The sequence below is a fragment of the Haliotis cracherodii genome, unplaced genomic scaffold (genome assembly GCF_022045235.1).
Source record: "Haliotis cracherodii isolate W230 unplaced genomic scaffold, xgHalCrac1.p SCAF_5, whole genome shotgun sequence".
In the NCBI taxonomy this organism is placed as follows: domain Eukaryota; kingdom Metazoa; phylum Mollusca; class Gastropoda; order Lepetellida; family Haliotidae; genus Haliotis; species Haliotis cracherodii.
This window is the reverse complement of record NW_027266308.1, coordinates 62,175,810-62,188,126: the sequence shown is the minus strand read 5'-3', so window position 1 is coordinate 62,188,126 and position 12,317 is coordinate 62,175,810. Positions and strand designations below refer to the sequence as shown.

Below are 12,317 nucleotides of genomic sequence, written 5' to 3'. Positions count from 1 at the left end.
CGCCTCAGTAATATGTAGTATTGAGGGACATTGTGTTCAATGTGTTTACAATTAGACTAATTTCAGTTAGACCTGTGGGTGATGACACTAGTTGTATTATTGAATTTGTAATGTTTATATTTCTTACGAACGATTTTTCTATCAAATGGCAAACGGTTATACAATAATATTGTTGAGTGCGGCGTCAAACATCAAACAAACAACAGAAAAAACTGTGTTTGAAAAAGCTTTGTCTCTTTCTCTCATTCAGTAAGATGTGTGTGGCACTATTATGTATTTGACTATTTGTTGTTGTTTTTGTTTGTTTGTTTTCGGAAATGTAGGCCATCAGGCATATTATTCACAAACAATATATTGATGAAAGGTTCTCCTGTACATTACTAAAACTATATATCATCAACGAATGGTATTAATTCATATCATAGTATTTTTCAATCCATTGTTTTCTCGCTTTAAAACCATAAAATATGTTTGCACCTATTTCCCATGCATGTTGGTTGTCACAAGTTTTCATATTGATCGTTTATATGTCCTTTCACAACGCTAAATTGCTGACTCTTCAATTCTCATACCAAGGACAGATCAACAGAAAATGTTCTTCATCTTCGATAACTTTCTTTAAACTGGCATGTTTACAATATTAACATAATCTTTCTTCGTGCAAAATATGTTTCTACAACTGAATTTAATTAACCATATCATAAATAACTGACTCTTAATATTTACTAGATACTGTTCTGGTTGTCGCACATATATACACTGTTCATTAAATCTTAGGGGTGGTGGGGTAGGCTAGTGGTTAAAGCTTCGGCTCGTCACGCTTAAGTCCCGGGTTCGATTCCCCACATGGGTACAATGCGTGAAACCCATTTCCGATGTCCCTCGCCTTTGTATCGCTGGAATATTGTTAAAAGCGGCGTAAAACCACACTCACTCACTCATAAAATTTTAATTTTACTTTCTCATGTAGATTACAAAGACAATTCTCAATCGAATCCATACCCATGTTCAAACAAAACGTTTCTATCAAATCCGAGGATGCTTTTGCCTTCCTGAATTATCAAGTGAAAACAACATATTGGAAGAACTTCTGGGGTACCTGGACCTGGACATGACCTGGACAACACTTATATGCATATTTTAACACATTTCATAACATAAATAGATATAACGGACACCTTCATAATTCACCGAGTACAGAATCGTTGCTTGTATTAGGAGAAATGCCTAAAAATTGTTTTAAAAATATAACTGTATCCTTTCAATGCATGATATCCCCAAACTTCATCGGCGTAGATTAAGATAGGCGCATCATACTGTCGAACAAGAACATTGACGTATTTGCATTGAGTTTATAGTGAGTGAGTTCGGTTTTACGCCGCTTTTAGCAATATTCCAGCAATATCACGGCGGGGGACACCACAAATGGGCTTCACACATTGTACCCATGTGGGGAATCGAACCCGGGTCTTCGGCGTGACGAGTTAACGCTTTAACCACTAGGCTACCCGACCGCCCCCAAAATGACAAAATGAAGCTTTCTTAGGCTGTTGTTATAAATATAGATAAGTTTTTCCCGAACTGAAATGGTTACCAAGATATATTTCCAGATACAGTTTCTAAAATATGTCCGTCACAGTGACATTTTTCAGTTGTTTTAAGCAGTCAGCCTCTTCTGAATACCATGATCTTAGTCTTCTGTTGATTCACGTTCATGCCATAATTATTGCAAAACATGCATAAAATATCGATCTGTGGCTGTAATCTGTACACGCCATCTGCAACATTGGCATGTCATCAGCAGATAATAAGGTCGTGAAATTGTCTAGAAGATTACCAACATATTTTCATCCGCAGTCAGACTGATCATTTCAATGAAGTCATTTAAAATGTAATAAATAATGTAGGGTATACCATCCAATCCTGTCTTACTCCAATACTCCAATCAAAGAAATCACTTTAACCATAACTTGTATTTACACAGGAACGTCTCTGCGAATACACTGCATTCAAAACATTATATACTTTATGTGATATAACATTTTTTGATAATAGATTTCACAATAAAAAAGTGCTGTACTGAGTCAAAACCTTTGGAAATATCCACAAACCTTACATACATACGGCCTTTAGATAAATACTTTTGAATAACAGAATAGCAGAATCATAATAGCAAAATAAAGATATTATCGGTGGTCCTATAACCCCTTCTATAGCCACCTTTCTCCTCATACATTTACCTTCAAACTCTGCCTAAGCTATAATATTTTTATTCAATAGTTTTGTAATACATTTGCCAACTACATTTAAAAGGCAAATTCCCCTGAAACTATTGCTGTCTCATATATTACTACTCTTCTGCAGAACAATGTTTTATCGTGAAAAAAATCTATGCGATTTATAGCGTACCTATCTTGTATTTAAACATAATGTCTAGTATTGCATTGAGTAACAGATTTATACCATTCGTTTCATCATCTTCAGCATAATGGCGCGATCCTCCTGGGAACACGTACGGGAAAGACAAAAGTAAATCTCGGCCAATCAAAGGGAACTTTTCTGTCTAATATAAAATATAACATAGCTGCGCGATAAATCGCAAAGAATAACGAAGAACAAAGTGTGGTTTATTTCACGATAAAAACATTGTTCTATTATGACGTCATTTCTGGAGATTCGAACATGCGCTCGCAACTTAATGACGTCGTATGTCGGACGACGTTAATTTTGAGGAGGGGAGTGTCTTGTGAGTTGTTCCCGTTAGATGTAGCTTGGCAACACAGATGAACGCGATGGCCGAATTATCGTATCCAGTAGAGGGCGAGATATGGCAATTTGTATTGGGAGAAAAGGTACAGGTAATTGACGTGAGGATTGTGAGAATATGCGGGAAATACCCGCCTGTGCATAAAAAGGACTTGTCCAACATTGCTGAGGTCGGGTTATCATTTTTAAAATACGGGTAAATATTTTTAAAGCTTGTACATTTTAGAAACATCCTTGAAAGAGGATAACTTTATGTTGAGAACTTATATAAAAAATAAACGACTCGTGGTCGTTGTTTATCGTACAATATCGTCGTTGTTTACTGTATATACTGCTGTCAGCTTCCTTGGCAATTATCGCGATTTCCTCATGTCTACACATATCCCTCCTGGATTTTTACCAAATGTACTTGTTTTCATGTGACAATGAGCAGCAAAAATGACCCTAAAAAATATTCGAAAATCGTTTACCTTCTTTAGCCACATTTCTGTTAGACAGATGATATATTGAGATATATCTGTATTCTGGTCATGATCCAAAGACAACATTCTGCGCATTCAGTATACAGTCCATGATATTACACTGATGGCAGGACCGGGGCCATCTCCCTTTTCTGTCTGATGTTTTCCAATTTCCACAATGGTGTCAGCTTCAATTTCATATGTGGATTTCTTCTCTCCAACAAGTGATTTATCAAATCGTACTGACATTCTGGTGTTCGGGTCCTTTTCTCTAGTTTCTTTCATTAATGGCATCAATGTACGTCTTGTGTTAAGAATTCTCACCCTGAAATCTCCAGATACCCGTTTATCATCGTTTACTTTGTTGATACGGTCCCCGCTAGATTTTCCTACTCGCGGATCTCACAATTGGTCGTTTTTGCTCGGATTTTTTCCGGCCTACTCAATAAGCTCGCTGGACCGGGATGTACTCGCGTACTTTGACTATTTATTAATATGGTATCTGTTACGAAATGATTTCAAAATTGACACCGAAAGATTTACGCAGAAATCGGTTCGTACAGACTAAATTGTGAAATTAAAAAAGACCACACAGAATCATTAAATGATTAACACATTGTATTGAAACATATAGTTTTAGGTTTACAATGACAATAGGCAATACAATGGGTCAAATAAGTGGTAGCAGAAATATGTAACAATTTCTAAAAAAATATGTTCGTGAATAATGTCTTGATTTAAGTCACTGTCAAATGTCTTGAAAAAGGTCTGCCTCTATTTCTAATAAAAATAGTACATTTGTTATGCGTCAGTCATGGCGTCACACAGGACGGTAACTTTGACAATTTCTGTTGAAAATATCAAATCATTGCAATGTATCTATTTTAAATTCCCTAATTTTTCCTACTATTCTCTTCCCGTGCATATTCTGAAAATGTTGAGCCATTGTCTTGAAAGAATAGACGAATGGATAGCTCAAATTAGGAGAAAATGCTACACTGTTTAAAATCTGTATTTTGCTTTGTTTACATTTCAAACAAGTGCAGTTTTTCGAGCACAGCGTTCGTTTTCACAACTAACATATTTTGCCTGATTTCACCCAGCCATTGGTCATTTGATTCTAAGATGTACGAGGAATTCAAGGATGTGTGTATGGCAGCTAAGTTTGAAATATACGCGATGTTACAGGCGCCTCATAACCGGTGTACCTGAAACGTGATTTTGTAAACACTATCCAATATGGCGGAAAGTTCACTTCGGCGTTCGTGTTTGCGTATTTTCCAAAACATTCGAAACGATTCTCGGGTTATCGGAGACGTTTTGGAATGATCATTGGTGATTTCATAAAAGACAGATACCCGTGATCACTAATATGCTATTTTTGAAATTCATTTCTCCGAGTAAATATCCTAAATTTAGATTTCAAAACATGCTGTAAATAACGCCGTGAGTGGTGATTTAGTAATGTGTAAAAAATGGCGACATTTACGATGTACCTAATTTTCAGAGGTCATTTTCAGTAATTTTGCTTGGCCTAAAATGCCACTGAATGATATCACAGAACAGGGAATTTCCCACTTTATTCAAAACTGTGAAGTGTATTTGTGTGGGTGATGTATTTTGAATTTTATTCGACTTCAAAGTGAGGGTTGTAGAGGAAGGACATATATGTCCCTCTGGCATCCAGGGGGTTAACTCAATACTATTGGTGAATGCTCACAGCGCTACATAAAATAGTGGGAAACTCTGCTGACACACATCTTCCCGAGGCAAGAGAGTAAACTGACTATAAATGTCCAGTTTCCATCCTTGCCGACCTCGACTGGTATTATGGGGTTACATTTTGGCTGGACTAGCGAGTCTATGCATAGTCCAATCAAAATCGCGCAACGAAATCGAAATCTGGTTCGTAAACTTTCGTGCAGATTTCGGTCAATTGCAAGATTTGCAAAGCATGTGCACCGCCAACTCTTTGCCAAAATATTTTTTCTAAATCTTTTCATGTTTTTAATCATAGTACTCACGTGATTTGATGCACTTAGCGATGTAAGACCCGTTGTATCACAGTATGGATCTTGATTTTCGATCAGATCGTCCTGACTCGGCGCCGCCATTTTGTTTGAAACAAATGCAAGTGGTCCATAGGTCGGCAAGGATGGAAACTGGACTTTTAAAGTCAGTTAACTCTCTTGCGTCGGGAAGATGGCTGAGACAAGCACTGCAGCATTGTCATAGAACTTGAGCAGTGTTGGCAAATGACCTCTGGCCAGATCTTGTCAGTTTAGTTTTAGGTATACAAAGGAGCTGTTTCTCAGCAGAACGGAGGGATCTAGATGGTTGATATACCTGCATGAGGTCAGATAAGTAGGAAGGCGCTGACTGGTTGTAGCAATGTTACGTTAAGGTCAGGATCATGTACAGAATTCGGGCTTCTACTGGGAGCCAGTGCAGATTGAAAAGCACAGGTGTTATATGCGCTGACCTTTTGGTTCTTGAGACAACCCTTGATGCCATGGAAGTGTTGGATATGTAATCCTGAATTCGGAAGTGTCGCAATCTGGCAAGAATACGTTGTTTTCAGATAGGTATCCCACATGGGTAGAGCAGACGCAAGTGTGGTCGAAAGTAGCCTTTAATCGCCCTCGTTTCCTTCTTTTAGACACTGTCACATCCCGAAACTTCTCGAACGATCAAGCTTGTCATGTTCAATGTTTACTAAAGGCGGATAACTCTAACTTACTCGCTGCCGCCGAGTACCGCTCAAATCTGACCACGCGAGCTCTCGACATTTTACTAACGCTTTAATCATTCCCTGTCAGAGACAATCACTACAAATAATTCTACATCAACCTCTGCTGCCACATAACAGACACACAATCGTAACAAACAAGCATATCGTATGCTTCCCTCTTCTATATCTACACCACTGCAACCTGTTTTACAGTTTATGCATGCCTGGCGCTTGCGTAAGTATCAGAATCGGTTGGCGACTTTGATGATAGGTGTCAACGTGACTCGATCGGCGATTGCCAAAGGCGACATCATGTTTGTTTGTAAACACTGAAAATTATCAATGCTTGACCTTTGATATTTGCATCTCTATCCGCATATGACGACAGCGGATATCGTTTTTATCCGTTGGCTTTATCCTGCTGAGAAACCTTCGCATTACTTGATTATTACAAGCTTTTCAAGACAACAATTTCCCCAGAATACTATTTGTTTGACATCAACTTTAAAAGGTTTAGAATAAATTTAGCACAATTTAGATGCAGCTCTCATAGACTTAGGATCGAAGTAGGCAGGCATAGAAACATAGACAGAGAATTGAGAATATGTGAGCAATGTGATTTAAATGTGATTGAAGATGAGTTTCATTTTCTGTTAGTTTGTCCAAAATACGACCACCTTAGAAGAAAATATATTGATCTGCCTTGTTATGTACATCCCACTCTACAAAAATTTACAACGATCATGTCAACAACTGATAAAGATTCTCTAAAAAATCTATCGATGTTCATTTATCATGCTATGTTAATTAGAATATGACCTGTTAAAGGGATCTGTAACCACTCCCGAAAACAGAATTGTCGCACAAAGCACCATTCCAACTATTTGACGGCGGGCTGTAAATATCGAGTCTGGACCAGACAATCCAGTGACATATGATTGACATCATGAGTATCGATCTGTGCGTTTGGGATACGATGACATGCATCAACAAAGTCAGCGAGCCTGAACACCCGATCCCGTTATTCCCTTTTTACGACAAGCGTGGGTTGCTGAAGACCTACGCTAACCTCGATCCTCACAGATATGAAAGATATGTAATGTATATGGTTATTAAATGCTACCCAACCTTAACGTTATCTACAAAACTGAATTGCTATCAATGGTTTAAATGTCAATTGCAAATATGTTCATACACAAGGTTATGACATCTGCATCCTCGATGATCCGGGGTATCCAGTCTATTGAAATGAAAGACTTCTACAGCTAAATACTGATGTTTTACGAATCCTTCATTGGCGATTCGTATTTCAGAATTGCATGCAGGTTGCATATTCCGATCACACATGTTCAGGGGAGGTTCACGTTACGGTATATTGATAATAACGATTTGACTTTTGTCGTTTCTGAGAAATAAATGGTACATATTTAAGAAAGTGGTCACCACTGGAGAGGGTACTAGTTTGAGGAGGATCACCAAACTGAATGATCTATGTTTGAGGAGGATCACCAAACTGAATGATCTATGTTTCAGGAGGATCACCAAACTGAATGATCTATGTTTGAGGAGGATCACCAAACTGAATGATCTATGTTTGAGGAGGATCACCAAACTGAATGATCTATGTTTCAGGAGGATCACCAAACTGAATGATCTATGTTTGAGGAGGATCACCAAACTGAACGATCTATGTTTGAATAGGGTCCCCAACCAAGTGATCATTGTTTGAAAAGGATCACCAAACCAATTGGTATGTGTTTGAAAATGATCACCAAACCAATTGATATATGTTTGAAAAGGATCACCAATTATTAATTAACTCGCCCCTTACACTGGTCATATTTTTGGATTATCATCTATTACCCTCTCCTAGAGACTGTGATATTTGTTGGTGACCCTGCCCTGATTCCCTTTGGTCCACCACACCCTAGAATACATTACAAGTCCCTAATGATCCCACTGATCTTGAATATCAAAATCAGAAACATTAAACATGATATTTACAGTTGAAATATATTTTGATTTATATGTTGATTTTATTTTGTTGATATTACAATGATGAATACATTCACGAACTGGCGAACAAAGATGTATACATTCATGAAGCGACGAACGTCTTTACAAACACGCCACTTGCGTCATCTCGACTCACGTCGTTACAGTCAAATACCTGTGACCCCATGGCGACATAGACTCCAGGCTTGGTGAGGCACCGTAGGCAACCTACAGCAAAACCAACGCTGAATTCCGCATCCGAGCCTTTAAAGGTATGTGGCAAGAAGGCCCCCGTGAGGACAATGACCTTTTCCAGTCGGTGAGAGCCGATGAACTGAGCTGATTCTATTAGCGTGTCTGTTCCATGTGTGATCAGGATCCTTCTGATGGGAGAGTCCCTGCACACTTGCAACATGGACTCTCTGAAATATTGATCCGTTGATAATAGTTATACGATCCGGTGTTGTATGACATTCTTCAATGCGGCGTTAGTGATTTACATCAAAACTTCATTTGTCAAGAGGCTGACAGAGGCCATGGAAATGCTCTGGGGATTACGAACATGAGCATTAAGTATTTCTTTTGTTGAAGTGAGATTTCCCGTCTCAGTCGTGACAAGTACTCATTAAATACAGCATAATTTGAGTCTCAAGTAACCTGTGAAGATCCGGGTTAGAATAGGTCTTCAGCAACCCCTGATGAAGTTTGTTTGTTGTTTAACGCCGCACTAATATTCCAGCTATATGACGGCGGCCATAATCGAGTCTGGCCCAGACAATCCAGTGATTGACACCATGGGCACCGATCTACATAATTGGGCTACGATGACATGCATCAACCAAGTCAGCGAGCCTGACCACCCGATCCCGTTAGTCGCCCCTGACGACAAGCATGTCGTCTTTTACGGCAAGCATGTGTTGCTGATTGCTGAACCTTCTGTGCATATGGAGATGAGGTGAGGTGAGGTGAGGTGAGGTGAGGTGAAATTGGATTTAACGTCGTGTTCAAGATAATTGCACTTACGTAGCGACGTTCGTGTGTGTGGATGCTTGTACTAGTCACTTAGATATTCTGCCGCAGTTTAATACTTGTACTCCGCTTAGACATTGCTTTATCCCTTTAACGCCAGGCAGTGTAACAACAAGTGTCGTCTTTTGGTTTGACCAAATAGGGAATCGAACCACCGAACTTCCGCTCTCCGGGCAGACGCTCTATCCACTACACCGAGGAGGCGGTTGCACGTATGTGCAGAATTACGTCCAGTAGTCGTAACGGAATCATATCATCGCGAGTTCGAAACCCCAAATTGTCCCAGTCTATGATCCTTGATTTGTCAACACCATACTGTTTCGAGTGGGTTTCACGAACGTACTGAACGTCCAGGACTACCATTAGTTCCGGGATTCGATCCCCGGCCGCTTCATGCCAAAAGAAGATGGTATTTGTTGTTTCCCTGCCTGGCGCTCGGCGACTAGGAGTCAGTATACTGTGTCTGAGTGGGGTATTCATGTAAAACCGTGGAAATATATTTCAAAGGGCTAGCACTATAAAATCGGCATTAGTCCGGACTAATACAAGTAGCCAGGCACACATGCACGCACGCACGCACCCACGCACGCACACGCACGCACGCTTGCACACACACACACACATACACACACACACACACACACACACACACACACACACACACACACACACACACATACGTGCATGCACGTCGCTATAGGAGTGCAATAATGTTGGACGCGACGTTAACCCCGTTTCACCTCATGATCAGGACCGCCTCCGTGGTCTCGTGGCTGACAGAGGCCATGGAAATGCTCTGGGTATTACGAACATGAGCTTTAAGTATGGAGCGTCCGCCCGGAGAGCGGAAGGTCCGGGGTTCGATGCCCAGCCGCGTCATACCAAAAGACGTTAAAAGATGGTACTTGTTGTTACACTGTCTGGTGCTCGGCATTAAGGGGATAAAACAAGGACTGGTCGGCTCGAAGTCAGTATACTGCGTCTGAGTGGGGTATTCATGTTAAACTGCGGCATGGTATCTCAGTGTGCTAGCAATATAAATCGGCATCAGTCAGGACTAGAACAAGCAGCCACACACACACACACACACACACACACACACACACACACACACACACACACACGTGCATGCACGTCGCTTTATAAGTGCAATAATCTTCGACGCGACGTTTTAAAAAACCCATTTCACCTTACCTCACCGTTTCACCTCACCTCTCCTCGCCGAACACTGAGCTGACACGACGTGGTATAACTGAGTACGCCACCTCTCCTCACCTGTCCTCCTGTGTGATGTCCTGACTGTCCTTCCTGCACACGGTCCTCAAGGTCCAGGAGGACCTGGGAGTGAGGGTCCTCGCCATCTTCTCTACAGCGGAGTCCCCGATCTCAAACGCGTAGCCTCCCTTCCGTTTGGGGTAATCCTTGTCTATTGTTCCTTTAGACGAATCATGCATGTTAAAATTGCAATTGTCTACATTTCAGATTACATGTCTCTCTAAAATGGAACTAATTCAAATATAAGTACGCCGTGATATTATGTTCAACTGTACATTGCGGCATTAAACCCAACCTATACATATATAAACCAGGAATCTCAAATAATTACTATTGGTTTTCCTTGAATATGGTATATGGGAACATTTTAAATGTCTCCATGGAAACGTTTCACCTACATCCACAATCAGTGGACCGTAGCTTGTTCGGTCCGACACTGCCACATCGATGGAAAGTTTCCAATTTTCTTTCCTGGGGAAAACATTGCCAAACGTTTGGCCTGGATATTTCAAGAGCTGTTTGCTAATGTGAGGTAAGGTGGGGTGAGGTATGCTGGGGTGGGCTGGGGTGGGGGGTGAGGGGTTCACTGAACTTTATTTACACTCGAGGATACATACCATAGCGTATAAAAGTTAACAGAGAACATAAACATGTCCAATGGCGATCGATACTTATAATATACAATAATTGGCGGTAAGAGCATTACATATTACTTAAATATCTTAATAATGATTTTACAGAAGTTTGTAATTTTCCGAAGAACAATTTTACATTTTTACATTGAAACATATACATCATTTGACGGAAAGGGAAAGTTGAGGTGTAATCATTTATCCGATTATGGCTACACTATAGTCACATATAAACAAGTAATGACATTCGTCCCCTAAATCTGAATTATTACAAAGGTTACATGATCTTTCAGCAACAGGTGATGTGTGTGAGTAAAGTCTGATTTACATTGCTTTGCACAATATTTGAGTGAGTAAATATGGTTTTACGCCGCTTTTAGCAAAATTCCAGCAACATCACGGCGGGGGACACCAGAAATTGGCTTCACACATTGTGCCCATTTGGGGAATCAATCCAGGGTCTTCGGCGAGGCGAGCACACGCTTTAACCACTACTCTTTCCACCTAGAACTATAACCTGGGCGAATCTGGAATCAAACAGGGTATGGTGCGGACAAACCTAGAAACATGATAGGCGCGAACCGGGATTCGAACCCACAATAATAGATTTTTGGCGTGCCCAAGGGACGCAACTCTGCACAGCGAATCGCGGCGCCTTATACGACTGGGCCACCCGTGTCCCCTTGCGTGTAATAAGGAAATCAACTGATTGGTATTTATCATACAATTTGAGACAGCAGATAAACAACGTTTTGTTTTAAATGGTCGTACTCAAACTTGCTAGGACTGTAAGAATTTATTTTTGTGTCAGACAACTGCATTTTTTTCAACAGTCAAAAGCACATATTTTTTCAAGCATTGTCTGCACAATTTATTTCTTCGATAAAATCTTTCTCCTTCTCCATCCCTTGAATATCAACCTTATATCACAGCTTTTCCTTTTCTCGTCCCAAAGTGCACATTGTTTACGACCTTTACCTAAGCCTTTGGCGACTAGCTTCGCCGCTGTCGATATGACCGTATACAGCCAAACATTTGAGTGGAGTGTCCACAATACCGGTCTGCGTATGATAACCGATCCTGCATTGCAGCAGCACACATTGCCACACACTGACAGTGATTTTGTTTGTGGGATAGTTATCGCAAGGTCTTTTGGTCACTGGGTAAAACATGTGAAGTAGTACCTCCTGTCTGGATCACAAGCAAGTCGTTATCCGCCATGTTATCTATCAGCTGGTGTGACCCGGCGACGAGATATGCCCCCAGCGTCATGTCACAATAGTCATGTGACGTACACTTGGGCGTTCCTCACTAAACTATCACAAGAACATCCACGTAAAGACACGAATGAGGAAAAATGGGGAAAATACGCAGAAACTGAAGCTAGTGTTTTGATTGTGACAGAGAAAAGGAAACACGTGTTAGAGT

General features: G+C 40.4%; 1 protein-coding gene across 1 annotated transcript; it reads right to left on the bottom strand.

The window, feature by feature from the left end:
* Window positions 1-8,056: 8,056 nt before the first annotated feature.
* LOC139442444 (glutaminase-asparaginase-like) lies at window positions 8,057-12,110 on the bottom strand. The gene is made up of 3 exons (XM_071223254.1): window positions 12,074-12,110; window positions 10,258-10,417; window positions 8,057-8,375 (listed from the first exon to the last, which is right to left on the bottom strand). The coding sequence occupies exons 1-3, from the start codon at window positions 12,108-12,110 to the stop codon at window positions 8,057-8,059; spliced, it is 516 nt and encodes a 171-aa protein (XP_071079355.1).
* Between the last annotated feature and the right edge of the window lie 207 nt (window positions 12,111-12,317).